Genomic DNA, 21,688 nt, shown 5'->3' with positions numbered 1-21,688 from the left:
ACCCCAGCAATTTATTCCAGAGTTCAAATCTGGCTGCCTCGGCATCCTTTATGGAACTAATGCAAATCAGGTGTTAGTATTTCCAAAAGGAGCTCTAGCGTTCAAGGGGAATGGATGGATATTTGGTCACATTGGCTTCACTGGACAACATGAAAGGAGATCAATGTGTGATCATGATTTGCAATCCTTATTTTTGACTGATGTGGGCAATGTCTTTAAAGTTGTTTCAGAGAAGGACATTTTCACAAACCCACACTGGACCTCCCCTCAGACTTTTAGAAACATGTGGCTTGTTTCAGCCAAGTTCATGCCATGCAGAAGCTCTTTTTTTTTTTTTTTTTTTTTTTTTTTGTGTTGACTGTAAAAGACATTCCTTTAAACTTTCAGTAAGTTCTTTTGGAGCCTGTCTCAGATGTTTTGATCATGTGTGTTAGCATGTCCTCCGCTGCCTGGTAATACATGGACTTCTGGAGAAATGTGATTTTCTAGTCTGACAGTCTCCTGATGGCCCTGGGTTCTTCCAGTGATACCTTCCATAGAGTAAATGCAGTTTTGCCCTATCAGCTTAGGGGAGGTGGGTAAAGCAGCAGCTTCTAAATGGTTCTTCTCTGTTCTATAAACATTGTCCTTTTGCTTTAGATAACCACTGTTTGTAACATTGTACTTGGGACTCACATTTCCGGGAGGACTCGAATCGTAAAGCAGCTGACCTTCATCGTCAGTGTCAGCATCTATGTATTTGTGAATACCAGCATCGTGGAAGTTGAAAGCTATGGCTGTCTGTGTCTCTGGTGACTTTGGGGGTGTTCTCGCACTCGCCGTTGTGTAGATCGAGGTTTCTGGGCTCATGAGAGATCTGTCAGAGAGTAAGGAAGTATCTGTGGCAGCAGCAGCAGCTCCCCTGCCCTTGAGAGTGTCTGGATATATTCTCAGGACATTTGATGCTGGTACCAATGTGCTGGTGTCCTCTTCCATGAAGTTGACTTTCAGGGATCTTAGTTTTAAAGGGTTACTGGCCTTTATGGAGCTTTTGGGACTTTCTATGAAAAAAGCAGAATGGTGGCTGCCTTCAGAGCTTGGGTTTATTTCCACAAATCGGGTACCACTTCCCTCCCCTCTGCTCTGCTCCTGAATCACATTAATGCCACCTTTGCAGGGAAGGGTAGCGAGTGGGCTGTGGGAAAATCTCCCAGAGTCGGGGAACTCGGCAGCACAACTTATGAAGCTGTCGATGCTGGACATGCTCCTCATGTCAATGATCCCATCAGCACGAGTTGTCAGCAAGGGCACCATAGGGCCAGGAAGGGTCTCCATTTCTAGCTCTTCCTTTTGCTTTCCAGGCTGATTCGACTCTTTAGTGTTCAGGTTTGGCTGCGACTGAGTCTTTGCCATTTTGTTATACATGTCCTCTAGCTGTTGGACATTCAGGTGCTGGGGACTTGACGATGACCTGGCTTTTTCTGGAGATCCTTGTTCCTTGGTTTCAAAAGATTTACTAGAGCTAGTTTCAGAGAGTGTTCTCTTGGTCCATTTCCATTTGCTGGGAGATAAATGATTGTCCTGAACCTTATCCTTTTTGGCTATGTTTTCTCCATTCTTTTCAACCACAATGTCCATGAGTTCTATACTACGGGCAAATGCATCCTTCATGTTCATGGAGACAATACTACCATTCCTTTTTGCTCTTTCAAGAGCTTCTCTGCGCTTAATGGCTTTCTCCTGCCTCTTCTGCTCTTTGTAGAACTCAGAAAAGTTGTTGACAATAATTGGGATAGGAAGAGCAATCACCAGCACTCCAGCAATACAGCACAGTCCTCCTACTATTTTACCTAAAAGTGTTTTGGGGTAGATGTCTCCATAGCCTACTGTTGTCATGGTGATTGTTGCCCACCAGAAAGAAGCTGGGATGCTCTTGAATTTCGTATCGTCCTCATCCTTTTCTGCAAAAAATACTAAACTGGAAAAGATCATAATGCCCATGGCCAAAAACAAGATGAGTAAGCCAAGCTCATTGTAACTCCTCCTCAGTGTAAACCCCAAGGACTGTAAACCTGTTGAGTGCCGGGCGAGCTTTAGAATCCGAAGTATCCTCATAATCCGAAATATTTGGACCACTCGTCGTACATTTTGGAACTGAAGTACACTTTTATTGGATTCTGTGAGGAAGATAGTGACATAATACGGTAAAATAGCTAGCAAATCAATAGCATTCAGTGGGCCTTTGAAAAACTTCCATTTCTTAGGCGAGGATAGGAACCGCAAGAGGTATTCCATTGTAAACCATGCAATGCACACTGCTTCCACGTGGGCAAGTTGGGGATTATCTGTTGTCTGCCCAAATTCATCCACGCCTTGTAGTTCAGGAAGTGTGTTAAGGGACAAGGCAATTGTAGATAGTACAATAAACATGATGGAAATGATTGCCAAAATCTGGAAAGGAAAGAGAAGACAGTGAGTTCGGCTCAGAATATATTACACTATCTACTGTCATCATTAACACATGGCTTTATTTCCATTTACACATTTCAAGAGTTATTCTGCTCTTAGTACCTGGAAATCAGATGACCAATGCATCCTGAAGTGATTTTATTTTGGAAGCTACTCTTAGTTGTATCAGATGTATAGAGCAGATAAAACAATTACTTCAGCTCCTGTCCGTTCCTCTCAGTGTATTCAAGGAACATGTACCAAGCAGCTAGGATGCCAGGAGGACTGTGAAGCAGTTCACAGCAGGAGCTTTTGATTTGCTGCTAATTAGGTGCCCAACAAAGCCCATCTGGACAACAAGCTCTAAAATCTAAGCAAGAAGGAGAGCAATTGCAAATGCAAGATTCAATCACAGCAATGTTGACCATTTAATGTATGGCTATATCTATAAAATGGGGTGCCTTTGGCTAATTATAGACAGACGTGTACAATTCTACTACATATAAGCATACAAGTAATACACTCTTTCTGAATGACTCATCTCTAATTTGAAACTTGACAGCTATGAAAGACGTGAAAACTTTCCTAGACTTTCTAAAACATCTTGAACTCTGAGCTATTCTGCATGTGACCAGCTGGCCATCCCAGCTCCTCAACACAGCCAGGAGAAAAAACAAACTGAAACCAAATTGCACAGTAGTGAGACAGTCAAGGCAGGGCAGGTCCAGCCACTTAAGAGCTCAGACACCATTAGAAACCAGGTCTTCCGATCCAGAGTGCAATGAGACAAGAAGGGTCTGCAGTGAGAAATTTAAACACATAAATCAGATCCTGGGCCACTGACCTTATGCAGAGCTGGAAAGCATAAAGTGCTGGATTAGTGTATTTGCAGTGTTAGATGCTGTAGGCAGGCTGTCCTTCCATATCTGTTTTATATAGAAATTAATTCTATACTTTCCAGCTTCCCTAATTACATTTTCTTTTAAAGTCATTTGAGGGAGGTTTTGGAGCTGACAGACACTTTGAGGATTTTTTTTTCCTACTGGTGGATTCTTTCTCGAGCTTGTTAATTGGGTAGGAATATATCTAGTTTCTTAGGTTACTGCCAAAACACAGGAATGATTTCAAAACACACGTATATGTGACTAATGTATTATGTATTCATTGCAGTGTAAGCTGGTCCCTTATGCTTGCTTTTCTTCTGCTTGATTGAAAAGAAGCATAAAATCAATTGCAACATGTGTGTGAGATGACTAAATACACAATATGCAGCAACGGATTATAAAATGTATGACGAGTTCTGCATCGTGAATTGCAAATCTGACATGCTCTGAGTCCATGTCCTTCCTTGCCCATGTAACTAGATTTTAGCTTTCCTCACTGTGATGTTTCTCAGCCAGTCTCACAATACCACAATATTCACTGTTACCACCTGGGGCACTGCAGAAAGAAATTCTCACAGGACTTCTTTTCAGCCAAGCCCAGCACTCATATCCTAACAGACCTCTGAAGGGACAGTCCCTACAGTGGAACAAGCCTTGCTTCCTGCAAGAGAAGCATAAATATCCAATATGGTTTGGAAACAGCCTGGTCTTCTCTGGAAGAGTCTCAGCTCTGGAAAAGCTGAAAGGCAGAAGTATTCTGCAAAGGTTGGAAGCTTCACTTGAATTCATATAGTAAGCCTAAGCTATGGTTTTAGGAGAGAAGCTTGCTCATACACCTTCAAAAAATCCAAATGTAATATAAGAGTTTCAACATTGATATTTTGATTTCCAAAAGTGTTTTAAAATCTACTTGCAGTTTAAAACAACCTTGCAAATCAATGTAATAAAAACATTTACCTTCTAACTCACTAAAAGTGTACTATATAACTTTGATTTATACATGACACTGCAGACATAGTAATTTAATCTGAAGAATGAAATCTAACTAGAAACAAACATTACCTCCATTAACAGTCTGGTTTCATTGCTTAAATTGGATTAAATAGAAAAAGTGAATGGTGTAAATGGCCTCCTGTGCAATTCTCTAATACTAGGATTTTTAGAATATCATCACTTTCAGTTACTTAATTCTTACTAGGAGAAATGCTGAGAAGATTCCCTTTCATTTTTAAAGAGATTACTTAAAAGAAAGTTTATTGTTAGCAGTATAAAGAAGCATTCACAGAAGACAATCCACTGATAGGAAACAAATAACCTCAAAATGAAGCTCTACGTTTAAGTGAATTGAGTGTTAGAAAGAGGTCATCAGAAATACAATCTGACTCATGAGCAATCAGAAGAAACAACCATTTAAGCTTATTCATGGATTCTGTATTTATTTGGCTGAAGGGAAAGGTGAAAAATGAGGCAAAACTCACAGAGATATTTTGATATGGGACCTAACCCTGTTGGCTTGCAAAGTGATCAGGAAATGAACCCCTACTGATAGAGAAGCTGTTACTTTTCCCTGTCATCCCCTGCATGAACTAATGGTTTCAAAACCAAGAGAATAAAATGAAAGTAAAGTGTCTCATGCTGAAGTGGTGGGAGAAATTTAGCTGTTTTCAGCACAGTTGGTTGTTTTAGAAGATCATCTGAAAACTAGAAAATATCCCCCAAAGCAGGGAGTCTGATTTGCTTTCCTAGAAGGCTCTTTCAGTGTTTTTTGCTGTGATTTTGTTTACAACCCAAGATGTCTGAAGGTGTTTGGGATGTTTTCAATAGTGATTTCCAATTTCTTGGTGGTTTTTATCTCTGCCGGCTATACACAGAAGGGCTTATTTGTAGACTTAGATGTACCTAGTGTGTTTTATCTCCTTCAATTTCAGTGTAAATATTAACACTTCATCGTTATTCAGTGGATGCCATCCAGCAGCAGTAATTGGTGTCAAACCTTCTGTTTCCTTTGATATACTTTACTGCTTTGAAGATCAAGGCAATGCCAGATGAACATAAATTTGAAAACTAGTAGATCTGAGTGTAAGATTTGTTTTTTGGTTTAGCAGATCTAGCCATGAAGCTAAGCAATAAACAGAGAGAAACGTTTATCATTTCTCCTGCAAGTTGCAGCAAGATGTCACCTGTGCACCTGAGGTACAGATTTTCCCCCTTATTGATCTACTGCAATCATACATCTTTAGAAACTTGTCAGGTTAAGAAAAACTTCTAAATGTGGGTTGACTGCCCTCAAGTACTCAAATCACTTTTCAGTTGGAAAGTACCGAGATGACGGAGGTAAAATCATCCCCACAGGGTGTTTAGAGGGTCCTTCTCTAAGGTATGTCTTATCCTGGTAGCATCCACCACCCAAAAAAGCCACTCGAGGAGCAGTTCTTTGCAGCAAACTGCACCCAGCTGCTGTTGTTGCTGGGCACTAGCAGTGCATTCAGGGGCACAGGGCTCTACTCTGATGTATTTACAGTCTTGGGTTTCAGATTACAGAAGTCACCGTCTGTCCTTCTAATAGGGTTTTCTATCAGAGCCATACTGATTCTCTGCCTTGGCAGCTTTTGTGTTTTCCACTGGCGGTAATGAGGGACAGGAAGCTGCAGGAACGACTCAGACTACCAAGAGCACCTCCAGAGATGCTGGGTGCAGGGGGCAATCTTTCCATTCGATTCCCAGCCCTTCCTCCTTCCTTTGCTCTTCCAGGCTCACCTGTGACCTGTGTGCTTCTGGTCCCACGGTCCTGAGAGCCGATACCCTCTGTCCTCAGCAGGGATCCATCAGAGCTACTGACAGGAGCCCTGGCAGGCCAGGCCTTAGTGGGCAGCTATCCACAGCAGAGCACCACACATGCTCTCTAAACCACCATAAAGCTCATAAGGTTTAAGACCGGTTATCCCCTGCCCAACTTCCAGACCATTTCTTCTAACAGATTGCGTGAAAGTAGCTGGGTAAGTTCTCTTTCTCTGTTTCGGCATTTGCTCTCACGTTTCGCCTGCAGCAGCACACCATAAATTGTGAAATTCCCCCTCAGGTGCTTTTCCAGGTGCCTTGCAGAGGATATTGGACTGGCTTCGAATGACAGCCCTGGCTTGGAGCGCACGCCTCAGTATGGATAGGCAGGATTCCAGAAAAAACTTCTCGTCCACCAAATCGACTGATTCGCAAAGATTTGTATTGAGTGAATCTGGGTTGCTGGTATGGTTCCTTTGTGGAAGCTAAATAACCCAAGGGCAGGCAGGGCAAGGTTTTGAATGAATTTAAAGCATTGCCTCGAAGTGATTAGCATGATTGTACATACAGCCTGGTTATTACATATGCAAATGAGACAAGCAAGCTGATTATGTGAGTAAGTGTAGCCAGTTTGTGTGCAACTGCTGCTTCCTGAGGCAGGATGGATGTGCCAGGCTTGCAAGACACTAACTCCCACCTCCTCCAAAACCCCTCAGATTAGGCAGGTAACAACCACCTTGCAGCAGGAGCTATGCTCCTGCGCTGGGCCTGATCCTGCTTGGGGGATGACAGTGGCCCTGCGAGTCATCCTTGGTGTCAGCAAGGTCTTTGCTTGCCCGTGGACAGGAGAGGGCTCCACAAAGGAGCCAGCATGCTCAGGAATCTCCTGCCTCTCTTCAGAGCGTGACAGCAGAATTCTGTGGGCAGCAAAACTGCGCATGCTACCTCCCAGACAGCTCAGAGTGGGGTAAGTTTAAGGCAGCATTCAGGGCTCGTAATAAACATTACTTGATTTTCTGTTCTTTGCACCGCTAAAGACTCTAACTGAGGTCAAGGCATAAGACTGGAAATTTTCAAAGCCATTAAAACTAATAAGAGTAGGCCGTTCAAATCCCATAGATGGCTCTAAAATCCCAGTGTAAGCATCTGAGATCTCTCTGCTGATGGCAACATGCCCTATACTTTTTCTGTCTTCATGCTCAGTGACGAAGCCGATATAGCAAGGAGAAGGGGTGGTGTGTGGGAGAGAGTGGGAGGGTGTTTGAATATAGATTCAATATTCTTGGAAATACGATGAGGAAATTGTTATGTAATCAAGAAGTTCAATAATGGTTTTGTCTAATGCACTTTTTTAGCTCCATCAGGGTCTTAAGAATAAACTTGGCATCAGGACCAGGCTTCATTCATATGCTCCATTTACCGAGGGATTTTTCCTGCAGCCTTCCTATTTCCCTGAGTGAGCAGTATGCTTTGAGTCAGGCTGTCCAGCTCCCTCCTGCCATGCCTGAGCCATCCCATGTCTCCCCAGGCCCCGAGGAACAGAGCACAGTTTATTTTGAGCACTATCCCACGTGCTGTGCGGTGCAGAAACAGATGGAGGGTTCCTTAATCTCCTCCCCGCTTCCCTGCACGTGGGGTAATGGCTCCCACTCATGGCAGGTATTTATTGACAGGGACTGGCTTTAGGAAACACCTCCTCACTAGAGAATGCCTATCTATTCATAAACTGAAGCAGTCTGCAGAAAGTAGCCACTTCTGATGCTGTGATTCTGACCATTTGAATTGTGTTTTTTTTTTTTTTTTTTTTCTAGAGGCCGTAGTGAAATGTAGCACTTCTTGGATCATGACAAGCAGATGAGACCTAACTTGGGGATAAAGAGGCACAGGATGCACGCAGAACCTTTAGTCTGCTTTTTTTTCTTTTATGGGGAAGGATGCTAACATGCAGCCAAAGACCTTGAATCTCCACAGCCCCAAACCAAACACCAAGTTCCCCTAATTTCTGTGGAAGGTAAGGCCATGCACAAGAGTTCCCCTGATCACAGAATCACGGAATCACAGAATTTCTAGGTTGGAAGAGACCTCAAGGTCATCGAGTCCAACCTCCAACCTAACGCTAACAGCCCTCCACTAAACCATATCCCTAAGCTCTACATCTAAACGTCTTTTGAAGACTTCCAGGGATGGTGACTCCACCACTTCCCTGGGCAGCCTGTTCCAATGTCTAACAACCCTTTCAGTGAAGAAATTCTTCCTAACATCTAACCTAAAACTCCCCTGGCTCAACTTAAGCCCATTCCCCCTCGTCCTGTCACCAGGCACGTGGGAGAACAGGCCAACCCCCACCTCGCTACAGCCTCCCTTGAGGTACCTAAAAAGAGCGATAAGGTCACCCCTGAGCCTCCTCTTCTCCAGGCTGAACAAGCTCAGCTCCCTCAGCCGCTCCTCGTAGGACTTGTTCTCCAGGCCCCTCACCAGCTTCGTCGCCCTTCTCTGCACCCGCTCAAGCACCTCGATGTCCTTCTTGTAGCGAGGGGCCCAAAACTGAACACAGTACTCGAGGTGCGGCCTCACCAGAGCTGAGTACAGGGGGACGATCACCTCCCTCGCCCTGCTGGTCACGCTGTTCCTGATACAAGCCAGGATGCCGTTGGCCTTCTTGGCCACCTGAGCACACTGCTGGCTCATATTCAGCCGACTATCCACCATCACTCCCAGGTCCTTCTCTGCCTGGCAGCTCTCCAACCATTCCTCTCCCAGTCTGTAGCTCTGCTTGGGGTTATTGCGCCCCAGGTGCAGGACCCGGCACTTGGCCTTGTTGAACTTCATGCAGTTGACCTCAGCCCATCGGTGCAGCCTATCCAGATCCTCCTGCAGGGCTTTCCTACCCTCGAGCAGATCGACACACGCACCTAACTTGGTGTCATCTGCGAACTTACTGAGGGTGCACTCGATGCCCTCGTCCAGATCATCGATGAAGATATTAAAGAGGACCGGCCCCAGCACTGAGCCCTGGGGGACACTTTCAGGCACTTTCCGCGCCACTTCTGCACCTTGGCTTGAGGAACCCCTTGAGACCAGCTTGCACCAGATGATCTCTCAGGATCATCTGAGAGGAGATCATCTCAAAGGAGAATCTCCATCCTTTACTGGATGTGGGGGGAAACTTAGTTACAAGAGATGAGGAAAAGGCGGAGGTGCTCAATGCCTTCTTCGCCTCAGTCTTTAGCGGCAATACCGGTTGTTCTCTGGATACCCAGTACCCTGAGCTGGTGGAAGGGGATAGGGAGCAGGATGTGGCCCTCACTGTCCACGAAGAACTGGTTGGTGACCTGCTACGGCACTTGGATGTGCACAAGTCGATGGGTCCAGATGGGATCCACCCAAGGGTACTGAGAGAACTGGCAGAGGAGCTGGCCAAGCCGCTTTCCATCATTTATCAGCAGTCCTGGTGATCGGGGGAGGTCCCAGTTGACTGGCGGCTAGCAAACGTGACGCCCATCTACAAGAAGGGCCGGAGGGCAGACCTGGGGCCTGTCAGTTTGACCTCAGTGCCGGGGAAGCTCATGGAGCAGATCCTCTTGAGAGTCATCATGCAGCACTTGCAGGGCAAACAGGCGATCAGGCCCAGTCAGCATGGGTTTATGAAAGGCAGATCCTGCCTGACGAACCTGATCTCCTTCTATGACAAAGTGATCTGCTGGGTGGATGAGGGAAAGGCTGTGGATGTGGTCTACCTTGACTTCAGCAAGGCTTTTGACACCGTCTTGCACAGCATTCTCCTCAAGAAACTGGCTGCTCTTGGCTTGGACTGGCGCACGCTTCGTTGGGTTAGAAACTGGCTGGATAGCCGGGCCCAAAGAGTCGTGGTGAATGGAGCCAAGTCCAGTTGGAGGCCAGTCACTAGTGGCGTCCCCCAGGGCTCGGTGCTGGGGCCGGTCCTCTTTAATATCTTCATCGATGATCTGGATGAGGGCATCGAGTGCACCCTCAGTAAGTTTGCAGATGACACCAAGTTAGGTGCGTGTGTCGATCTGCTCGAGGGTAGGAAGGCTCTGCAGGAGGATCTGGATAGGCTGCACCGATGGGCTGAGGTCAACTGCATGAAGTTCAACAAGGCCAAGTGCCGGGTCCTGCACCTGGGGTGCAATAACCCCAAGCAGAGCTACAGGCTGGGAGATGAGTGGTTGGAGAGCTGCCAGGCAGAGAAGGACCTGGGAGTGATGGTGGATAGTCGGCTGAATATGAGCCAGCAGTGTGCTCAGGTGGCCAAGAAGGCCAACGGCATCCTGGCTTGTATCAGGAACAGTGTGACCAGCAGGGCTAGGGAGGTGATCGTCCCCCTGTACTCAGCTCTGGTGAGGCCGCACCTCGAGTACTGTGTTCAGTTTTGGGCCCCTCGCTACAAGAAGGACATGGAGGTGCTCGAGCGAGTCCAGAGAAGGGCGACGAAGCTGGTGAGGGGCCTGGAGAACAAGTCCTACGAGGAGCGGCTGAGGGAGCTGGGCTTGTTCAGCCTGGAGAAGAGGAGGCTCAGGGGTGACCTTATCGCTCTCTACAGGTACCTTAAAGGAGGCTGTAGCGAGGTGGGGGTTGGTCTGTTCTCCCACGTGCCTGGTGACAGGATGAGGGGGAATGGGCTTAAGTTGAGCCAGGGGAGTTTTAGGTTGGATGTTAGGAAGAACTTCTTTACCGAAAGGGTTGTTAGACATTGGAACAGGCTGCCCAGGGAAGTGGTGGAGTCACCATCCCTGGAAGTCTTCAAAAGACGTTTAGATGTAGAGCTTAGGGATATGGTTTAGTGGAGGGCTGTTAGCGTTAGGTCAGAGGTTGGACTTGATGATCTTGAGGTCTCTTCCAACCTAGAAATTCTGTGATTCTGTGATTCTGTGATCTGCTCTGTGGAGGGGCAGGACCCTGCACACACCAGCTCACTCACATCCCTGCAGTGCCCCAGGTAGCTGCATCCTCAGGCTGGGAGAGTTCAGATTCCTGTGCTCCTCTGTAAGCATCACTGCATAGCAGGAAATCCATAAAACCAAAATCATGTCTATTTTGCTTTGTAATGCCTGAGATCTCAGTTTTGTCATTGCCTGGCAGGGCCCTGATTGAATATTGGTTAATTATTTGATTTTAGTTATAGCTGTAATAATTTTATCTGCTGGGAGAGTAAGTCTATTTGGTCTAAAAGGGAGTACAATACTTCTGCTGATCATATGCCAGTGCTTTGTTTAGCTGAAGGCACCCAGAAAGCTGCTGCTGCAATGGCTGCTGACTAAGCTAAAGTGGGCAGAAAAGTAGCCTTCAGGCATGGCTGCCTGTAAATTCCTTGGTGCTGTAAAGAACATGTTCAGTTGTCAGAGAGCTATCAAGCCCCGTTAAATGATAAATGGTGTCAGTCTTCCTTCTGAGCAAAGCCCAGATGCAAATGGTGCACAGGAGAAGAAAATGATAAATGAATGAAAACACTGAAAAGGCAAACTTCAAAGACATACACTGCCTTGAGACATCAGCACAGTGATAGTGCTCAAGAACGGATGAGAGGGGAGCATCTGTCCTATTTCTGCTGCTGGGGAAAGTTAAATAAGAAAACAAACACATGCAAGCTCAATGTTCCCATTTTTTTCCTGGCCTTGCCTTTTGTCCGGAAAGACTGCAACGCAGCAAGCAATGCTTGTGCAAGATGCCCAGCCCCAGATATCATCGGACAGACCCAAACTGTTTGCACATCCAAACCTCCTCCCCAGACACAACCATCCCTGGAGCTTCATGCTCCCCTTTCAGGTACCTCTCCTGTCCCGTCCCGTCCCGTCCCGTCCCGTCCCGTCCCGTTTCTATCTTGTATTCAGTTGCCAATGGTTTGAATTTGGAAAATAAAATAAAATAAATAAAAATAAACAAATCAATACCGTAACTCTGAGCAGCAGTGAACATCTGGGAACTGCTCCTCGAGGTGCTTTTGTGCTTTAACCCTGCACTAGGGAAACAAATGCTTGTGAACGACTCCCAGTGTCCCAAGCAGTGTGCTCAGCCTCAGGCACTATTTACAGAGTGTGCTGAGCTTAAATTGTTGGTGTTCACTAGTGTACTTGTGGGAGGTGCTTTTTATTTTATTTTAATGACTGAATTCAATCAGTAATGTGCCAAGATAGCACAAAATCAACTGAATGTAATTAAGCAAAAACTATTAGCTTGATTGCTAAACTAGTCTTCCTCTCATGAATATGCATGAGAATAATTGATATTAATTCTTTTCAAATCTCTGACACATACCAGAGTGTGAAATTTTTTTGGAAGACCAAACCACCGCCACTTCCTCACCGAAAGGTATAATTAGTTGTGCTGCAGGGCGATACACCTCGTCACTGATACCACACTGGGTTATCACCTAGTAAGGAAATTGGAACAGTGCTCAAGTGATATTTTAGCTGCAAAAACTTAACAATTTTTCCAGAAATGCATAAGGAAAAGCAGCAAATCTGTTTTTCAGCATCAGCCATGCTAATAACATGAATAAACAGAGTACCCTTCAATGAACAGCAAATCCCTGCAGATAAAAAGCCGGTGGAAATATCCTCTGCAGCGGTCAGCAGGTGGTGAGCAGCTGTAATCTGCATCACTTGCTTTGTTTATTCTTTTATTTATTTTTTAACTCATTTTCTTTCCATTTTCTTTCCTCCTCTTTGGTATTAAACTGCCCTTATCTCAACCCATGAGCTCTTGTTCTTTTCAATTTTCTCCCCTATCCCACTTTGGGGAGGGGACAAAGTGAGCAAACGGCCATGCAGTGTTTCACCATCTGCTGGGTTAAACCCAGCTGGGCTCCTCCTGCAGCACACGGGAGACTTCTCCATCAGGTTTCAGAGCCTTTTCCCATTCAGTCTTGGGACAAGGACACAACATTCAGGCTGAGGCATTTCTGCTGCCTTACAAGCTGGGGAAGATGATAGACTTCAGCGAGACAAAGCCTCTTGTACGAGGGCTGCAGCCCTAGCCGAGGCTGCCCAGAGCTGCCCACACACTTACAGCCTGATGTAAGAGGAGCTTTAGTTGCATCTCCTGCCTCAATGAGTAAGCTTTGTGCTCACACAAGGGATTACAGATGATAAGCATTTATTCCTTGCCAGTAGCCTACAAATAAGCTGAATACTAGTGCCCTTCTTTTTGCAAGAGGGGCATATGAAGGCCCCAGGTGATAGAAAATATCACTGCAGGGGTTCCTCCAGGCTCGCAGCACCTTCCCCATTCTCAGTCCTTTATTCTCTTGTTTTCCTGATCAGGTTCTCTGCTCTGCCTCACGCCCACCCCCACTTTGTGTTTGCAGAGAACAGGGCTTTGCTGTGGACACACATCCACGTGGGGGTTCATCCCTCCCAAGCCAGGGCTCCCAAGGCTTCCCTTGGGCAGCAGCAGAGCACACAGCCCTTTCAAACACTTCATTCAAGTTGTGTTTGCAGTCTCCAGCACGGATGATTCTTCCCTTTGCAAGCACTAAACACTGGATTAGATATCACATATTTAATAAATAGCAACAACTGTATACAAATCAAAGCAGCTAAAAACTAATCCTTGGCAATTATTCATTCACATCAATCTAAGATTAAGTAGTAAATAGAGACAGTAGATACAGAATCTGTTTGAATGCAAGAGAAAAGACAAGGCAGCTGCACATCAGCATCTCAACAAGAGAGTTTGATCTCAGCTCAGTGAGACAGTTTTGATGCATTCAAGTTATAAATATAGGAAATGGATCCGAGGTGCGGAGATATATATATATATATTTAAAATTCTCTTTTGAGCGCAAGAAAAAGCTCGAGCTCTTTGAAGTGTCAGCTGGCAGTCTGGAGGCTCTCATTACTTCTGTGCTCACTGACTTCTGGGAGCACCGGGCATGACACTTACACAACAGTAAGCCTTTCCTAACCAGACGAAATAAACATCTTCCAGTTTGGATAGCCCTAGGCTTCCTGATAGTTTCAAAATCTCTATTCATAGCCTTTCCTGTGCTGCTCCATCATGACATACCCCCAGCAGAGGCAGTCCAGCAGCACAAAGCACTGTGTCCTTTTTGGATAAGGAGCATACTGTTCCTTAGGGATTTACTTTTTTTTTAATGTCTGTTTTATTGATATTTTGCCCTTCACACTAATAAAAGTCACCTGAAACTGTTTGAAAAATGCAAGTGTGCTGCCTCTTAGTGAATGTCTGTTGGAGAGGGGTAGGTGGGAAGAAGAGGCAAGGTTTGCTGTAAATGGCAGCAGAATGGTGCCAGGTGGTCCATCGTGTGTTAATCCACTTGCAGAATAGCAAAGACCGACACTGAAGATTAAGGGGAATGATGCACTTCACTGTTTTTTAGCATGTTTTCAGTTGCCTGTTCCTGTTCAGGATCTCTATGTTAATATTGGATGACACCACACTACATACTGGCTGGCAGGAATTAATCTTGTCATGAGTGTACTTCTTTGAGTGGCTGAGCCTTCCTGAGCTCTTAATTTGAGCTGATTTGACTGTTTCATTATCATAACAGCAGATTTTGGAATAGCAAAGTTGAACCTTACTCGAACTTGTTGGCTACATGAGCAGTTTTCCCTTCTCCTCCCCACCTCCAGCCATGAATAATAATACCAGTATCACTTTTTTTTTTTTTTTTTTAATGCTACTGAGGCCTCCTAGTAACTGTTTGCTAAACAAATGCAAACTAAGATGGTGTGCTGGGGGAGCGGTGTACTCAGGGGGAGCCTGACTTCTGTTCACCAAAGATAGAACTTGGCATTCCAGGGAAATGCTCGCTTTCAATGTCCTGGGAAACTTGAGCTTTTCTGTCAGGCATGCGGTGCCTTTATCTCACACGTCGACTGGACTGTGAGCATGACAGCTCCATGGTTTGCAAAACACATACCACGTGTGGATGAGGGCCAGGTCACTTTGTGTTTTTTGTTTTTTTTTTTTTTTTTTTTTTTGCCCTGTTCTGAAGTTTGGTTGCAGCTGAGCTGAGCCGTCCCTGCCTCAGCCTGCTGTTTTCATCTCTCTGCTTGCCTCAGCTGTGCCAGCTCCCTGCTCGCTGCTGGGCTGCAGCCCTGGGATTGTTTGGATGTTTCCATTAGGACTGCACTTGGCCAGCAGAAAACAAGCTGTCCCTGTACACACATGGCCCATGACTTGTCTAACCGTGCTGGTTCCTGCAGCAGGGGCATCCGTCCTGCCTCTCCCCGATAACGCTCCTTGGCTAGAGTGCGAGCGGCTGAGAGCTGCTGTGCAGAGCCATGCCTCCGAGGGACACCCTGCGATCCAGTGCAAGGTCAGATGAAAGCCACCCCGTGGGCTCATTTAGCCACTGGATAAAGCTCTGTTTCCGATCAGGCTGCATTATCCCTAACAAGCTCTGGCAGACACTTCAGCACTCTGCTCTTCCAGGGAGACAGAGCGGTAAGACCCACCTTCCCCAGGGCAGTGCTTAACTCTTTCCATGTACGCTTGCTGGCCCATGGGGAAGCCCAGATGTTAGCTGGGTCCTGAACAAAGCACCCATGTGGCTCATGCCAAAATGCCAGAGCAACACAGCTGACTGCTGAACTGGGGATTTACCCTATGGACAAGTGTGAGCCATGGTCTGGTTGCTGCAAGAGGCATTCCTGGGGTCAGCGAGAGCTCAGCATGTCTGCAGAAATGGGCACCTCCTCTTCTGCTTGGCCTCTTGATGGCTACAGCACAAAGTGACAACAATCCCCAACAGAGCAAGGTTTGACAGACATCCCAGCTTGCTCCTAAGTGAATTCAGCATGTTTAGAAATGATATGTGGAAGAAGCCCAGCCCAAGGAGACACACAGTGCAAAGTGGGAAAAACAAACCCAACCTACACTGAGAAACATTTACAAAGGACAAAATACTGAGGAAAAAACCTCCTCAGTATGCCAGGTACACATGTTTACAAGAACTACCAAGGAGATCTAGGAATAACCTTTAAATGGTTGAAATCAGGCACAGAACAGCTGTGAATGAAAGTCCCCAGCAGCTGAGGCTCTCCATGGAGTGAGCTGGCAATTCCCAAGGCAGTCCCGGCCAGCCAGCCTCATCAGGGAAGCTAACATTGCCTTATTGTTTTCCTTTTCCTCTTAGAGAGGAAAAAACATCCCAACAGTAGCTGTACTGGAGCCGTGTGTCCCAATTAACCTGCTGCAGGTAAGGTCAATCTGCTCTCTCCTGTGTCCCCTTCAGAGGGCACAGAGCGTGTCTGTTCCCATGGCCACTGTCCCCTGGGAAGGAGAGGGAGGAAGGAAGGAAGGTGCTGCTCTATTTACGAGATAGTTCTGCTTTATGGCGCTGCCCTTCCTGCTGCCTGGCTGAACGGCCTTTCTATTCTTTTTTTTTTTTTTTTACCCTTCTCTCTCATTTCTCTGTCAGTTGATTGCTTGCTGCCAGAGGGTATTATTGGCTTCAAAAGGTTCATTTTCTGTTTCCTGAATTGCTCATCTTCTCCTGGCTCATTGCTGCTCTTGGAGGTGAGATCTGAGTCCCGGAGTCATTAGGCTGTTTGGGTTTGACCTTGAGAGCTTCCTAAGCTTGCCCCATCACACGAAGAACACCTTTGACAAGCCACTTTGATCACTTCAGACACACAAAATAATCTGATGACCAGAGACTACTTGATTATTTCAGTGGTAGGTAGAAATAAGCTGGAAGCACACCACTGCAAGGCAGGTTTCAGAAATGCCAATGTCTGGGGAGCATTTGTGCACAGCACACAGCTCAGCTTGCTGTAGAGCTGGGAGGCTCTGAGAGCACCCCGACATCCCAGCACATGTGGAAAATGTGATTCAGCACTTACGATCTGGTCCCAGCTTTTGCTATGGGTTAATTCATTGGTTGCAAGGTGCAGCCCTGCAGTTTGCATGAAACCACAGCCTGTCACGATACAGGCCTCTGGGGATGGATTTTCACCTGGACTGGAAATTCCCAAATTCCCAAACTGCAGCATTCAGTGAGCTTCTATTGAAAACACAGAGGAAAAACAAAAAAAAAAACAAATTCTCCATCGGATAGCAACCTTGCTGGCTATGCAGAATTACATCAGCATGAGGGAGATGACAAGCGGGTACGAAACACTGATAGAGCCTCAAAGAAAAGTAAGAGAAAAGAAGGGAATCACCAAGTGGTGACAGGTTACCTCGGCAAGGATGTGGGTCTGTTGCAAGGTGGATGGGGAAGAGGAGGGCCCTGCCCCTCACTGCGGGGGGAATAAAGTGGCTGCAGAACTGCTACCACTGCAGCTACGCGTGGCTGAAGATGCGTGGTTTGGGTTTGTCACTGTTATCTCATTTCCTCTAATGCTGTGTACCTCTGTAGAAAGAATAAATAATGCTCTGCTCTGGATGGTCTCATCCTGTGCCACCGCAGATGTGCCAGGCAGGATCCCAGCTGGAGGCTGTTAAAAGGAGCCCCAGACAGGTCGGGTTGGGTGTGTGCTCCCACTGAAGATGGAGGTGTGATATGCACTCTGTGAACAGTGGGGCTTCAACATCCCCCTCCCCACAGGCTGCAGATGTCAGCTCAAGAAGGATACTGAAGAACTAAAGCCACGAGAGAGACTGTTCTCCTAGGAAGCCTTTTATTTTCTACCAAAGCAGATTTAAACACTGGATCCTGCCTTTGCCACTGCCCTGCCCCACCACCCTGCCCCACAAGACCAGGGAAAACTTTCTGTTTGAATTCTGTTTTTGGGCAAGTTGGATGCCAAACCAGACAGAATTAGGACATCCTGGCTGAAAACCTGCTCCTTAAAGCACAAAGAGCAGCTCAGGCTGCGTTAAAGCTGCGTGTAAGATATGATGCTATTGAAAACCAAATAAAAAATCACAAGTACTTGGTAAGCAGCAGCTGCTTGCTTTTACCCCGGGCAGTTTGGGAAGGGAAGGAATGGCTATTTAAAGATGCCTTAATCAAATCCCATCCTGTCTACACCTCTAGATTTTGTTTCAAAATCCACTTAAACCACTCAGCTAACAAAGACCCCAGTTAGTAAAGAGAGAAGAAAACGAGCCAGCAACCCCATGCCTCTGGATTATTTCACTGCTCTGCGGAGGAGCACTGAAATGCTGACAGTTTACCTTTCAAATCCCCCGAATAAAACAACTCTTGAAAATTCCTAAAATACTATCAACAGCACCAGCAGCATGTCAGCAGGGTTGCTTTGTCAAAGTGGTAGCAGGGGCCGTGTCCCTGCTCACTGCCAGCAGTGGCATCTGACGGCCGTGCCGGGAGGGTTTTGCTGGGGGCAGGGGGCAGAGCCTCCCCGTGCCACTGCACCCCTGTGGGTGGGGGATGGTCAGCCTGGCTCCCACACTGAGCATGCCACAGCCTGAGCAAAACTGGGTTAAACACGGGATTTTTCAAAGATTGTTGTATGTGGTGCAGCAGATCTCCACCTCTCAGTTCGGTCTTTGCACCAAAATTGCACCAAAAAATAATTCTGAAAGCTTAACAAGCTTAAAACTGGTGTGGGAGCATGATCCCTCTGAAAGACAGCATGGAAAAAGGGGTCTGGAGTGCCTGTCGTAGGGTTCACCCATCTCTTCCAGCACTTCAGGTTTGGATGCCCAGAGGAAGACACGTCGGACCCAGTATCCTTCCAAAATTGCTGTTCACAGAAAGTCAATTTGGCAGCCAATTTATTTTTATGTGAAGATGGTGCAAAAATGTAGAAGAAATGGGGAATTCAGAAGGAACTATACTCAAAGAGAAATGACAAGTATAATTGCTAAAAAAGAATCTTTTGAAGAAAAAAATAACAATCCCCAGCTCCCTGTGTTTGCAGCACATTATCTGCTGGTTCAAAATCAGGATCTAGCTGATGTTATTTTGGGGGATTTAAGCCAGACTCTTGCTGTCACCATCTCAACGTTCTTGGCCTTGTTGCTGTTTCTCTGTTTTATTATTCTGAAGAAAATAACTCTTTTAGGGTGTTCTTTTTTTGGCAGATGAGTGGCTGTGTGAGCACCGAGTGGACAGACTCCAGGTGGCACAGTGGCTCAACGCATCGGTTGCTTCCCACTGCTCCAGTCAGGTGCAATGTCACGGGGATTTCCCTCCCGCAGCATGGGGCTTTATGGGCTCTCAGGGTATATCCCCGCATTAAGCACCTGCGCTGAGCTCCAGGCCTGTGGCCAAATCCTGCCAGCAGCTTGTGCAGCCTGGATGTGGCCCCAGGGAGAGGGGAGGTGCGCAGGAGCAAGTGCCTGGGTGCACGTCCCAGCCATCCCTCCACCACTCGTGGCTGGCCAGCCTTCATGAGACCTAGATTTCCCCCCAAAACAGACCCTGTGTCACATCTCAGGGTCCCTCCGTGTACATGCACAGGGCTGCTGAGCCTCTCCCTCACCTCCCACCTGCACAGGGCACTGCAGCTGCTAGTGGGAGCAGAAACTGTGGCTCTGCATGGTGCGAGCACATCCCCGCAGCAGATGGGACTATCCAGAGAACAGGCTGCAAGCTGACCTGGCTCCAGCAAGCTGCTCGTGGCATCACCTGTAAGAGCCTGACAGGGAGCCATGCATGTCCCCTCCCTTGCAGTTTCTCTCCTTTAAGCCCTTATTAGCTGCCCACTGCTGCAGCATAGACCAGCGGTGTTCATGCGCCTGCCTCCAAGCATGCCTTAATTGCCCCCTGAAAGCCTCAGGCCCCACAGGTACCTGGATAATTTACAGGCCAGGTTTCCATGCCTATATTTAAAAAAAGTGACCCTAGTTTGAGAAAGCATTTTTTGGGGAGGAAGGCAATCTGTAATTTGGAAAGGTTTAAACATGTTTTTAAGCAACCCTGCAAAATAATGTGCTGCCAGGCAAGAGCTTTGGGTTAAATTATACCTCCACGAAAATCACAGCATGTAAAGCCAGCTGCTGGAAGTTGACAGGGCCTTAATTATGGCAGCCCCGGTGGGCGATCCAGCAGCAGAACAATCAGCTGGAAGACCTCTGCTGGGAGGCCACTGGTTAACCCTGCGTGCCTTGCACACCTCTGCCTTGCAGCCATGCTGCTGGGGCTGGTTGCCGGGCTCCCACCTCATCTTTGAGGGAAACAGCTTCAGAGAAGCCTAAGGTGCCTGTCTGCTTGCTTGGGTAGGCTTCTGTGTTTTTTTTTTTTTTCCTTATCCTAGTTCAGGCTGCTCCAAAAAATAAACATAGAAACTGCTCTGCTCAATGTTTCTTGACACAGAGCCACCGCTCTGCTGTTTTGCTTTGCGACAGCAGCCCTGCGAAATGCATGCTCCGTGCGCTGTTCTGTGCTGACATGCCCAGCTTGTGACTTAAAAGTTGACATATTCCCCCTCCCCAGCCCTCTCCCACACCATCTCCTATGGAGCCAGGAGTGTAGAAACACTGAGGCTCATTGCTAATGGCCCAGGCAAACGATTTAATCACAGTGATGTAAAAGGAGTGAGGAACATGTAGGATGGAAAAAATGCTGGGTAGACAGTAAGACTAATGAGGTAATGTGTAAACCCTAGTGCTTTCTAACAGACAGAACGTGGTAGAGCTGACATGTATATTGAAAGGGACATAAAAATGTAGACAAAACAATAGCCGTGGTTGGCCACAGCCTGCTTTACGCAGTGGAAATATTTTTTCCTCTGAAGGCGAAAGGGAGAAGCACTGAAGGCTCCTCGAAAGCTCCATTCTTGGTAGTACAGCCACGGCATCGCCATGGGAGATGCAAAATGCTGGTGCACAGGCAGAGCAGCTCCAGGGGCTGTGCCATGTGCCTGTCTCACAGCCCCTGGTGTAACAAGTGTGCCAGGACTCGGCAGGTTGGTCGGCATCTGTCCTCGTTGAGCAAGGGGACCACATGTGTCCCCTTTCGCTGTGGGCTGGGTGAAGAGAAAAGCCAGGAGGTTTGCCTGCTTGCTTTTACTGGAGAAACCCCTTGGAAATTCCTGGGGGTGTCTGCAAAAAAACCCACCAAGCAAAAACTGCAGTCACCTGGTTCAAACTGCCACAGCAACTCCCCCTGCCAGCCTGCCTGAGCCACTGGGCTCTCATGCCTTTTCTCCATTTTCGAGTAGCCACGGAAAATAAAAACAATAATTCCAGATGATTGTTTATGGCAGATACTCAAACTGCAATTATTTGGTCAAATTCTCCTATGGCTGCAGCACAACTTGGGCTTTATATCATCCAGGCAGTAACATCAGCTACAACCAGGCAGCATGCTCTGCCTGCACTGCCACGCACCCTGAGCGTGATTACACAGCTCAGTGCTCTGCAGTAGCTTAGCCAGGGCTAAAAACATAAGAATTTAGTTATTAATGTCATTTCACATTGAGATAGCATGTGAAATCAATCTATCATGCTAAATCTACAAACTCCAAACTGTATACATAGGGTATATTAAGGGATTTGGAAAGCTTAAGAATAGCTCCTAAGTGTCTGCATGTGTGTATAAGCACTGGTTGTTCTATCTGTGAGTTACCTGCCGCTCTGCAGAAACAGCACAGATAAGAAAACCACCCCGCATCGGCCCAGCTGGGAACGGCATTAGCAGGATGATTTGCTTGTCCCTGAGCTCTGTTCCTGTGCTTTGGGGCAATGTGAAAGCCTTGCAC

At 46.7% G+C, this 21,688-nt stretch overlaps 1 protein-coding gene across 1 annotated transcript in view; it reads right to left on the bottom strand.

The window, feature by feature from the left end:
• Positions 1 to 408: 408 nt before the first annotated feature.
• KCNB1 (potassium voltage-gated channel subfamily B member 1) overlaps positions 409 to 21,688 on the bottom strand; it is a gene marked incomplete at both ends in the record, with an annotated part of 112,996 nt that continues 91,716 nt past the window's right edge. The window contains one exon of the mRNA XM_084296501.1: positions 409 to 2,430. Coding sequence (XP_084152627.1) covers positions 409 to 2,430 — 2,022 coding nt within the window. The remainder of the gene's footprint in view (positions 2,431 to 21,688) is intronic.

This window comes from Netta rufina, assembly GCF_964035555.1.
Source record: "Netta rufina genome assembly, chromosome: 16".
NCBI classification, from domain to species: domain Eukaryota; kingdom Metazoa; phylum Chordata; class Aves; order Anseriformes; family Anatidae; genus Netta; species Netta rufina.
This window is presented reverse-complemented; position numbering and strand designations above follow the sequence as displayed.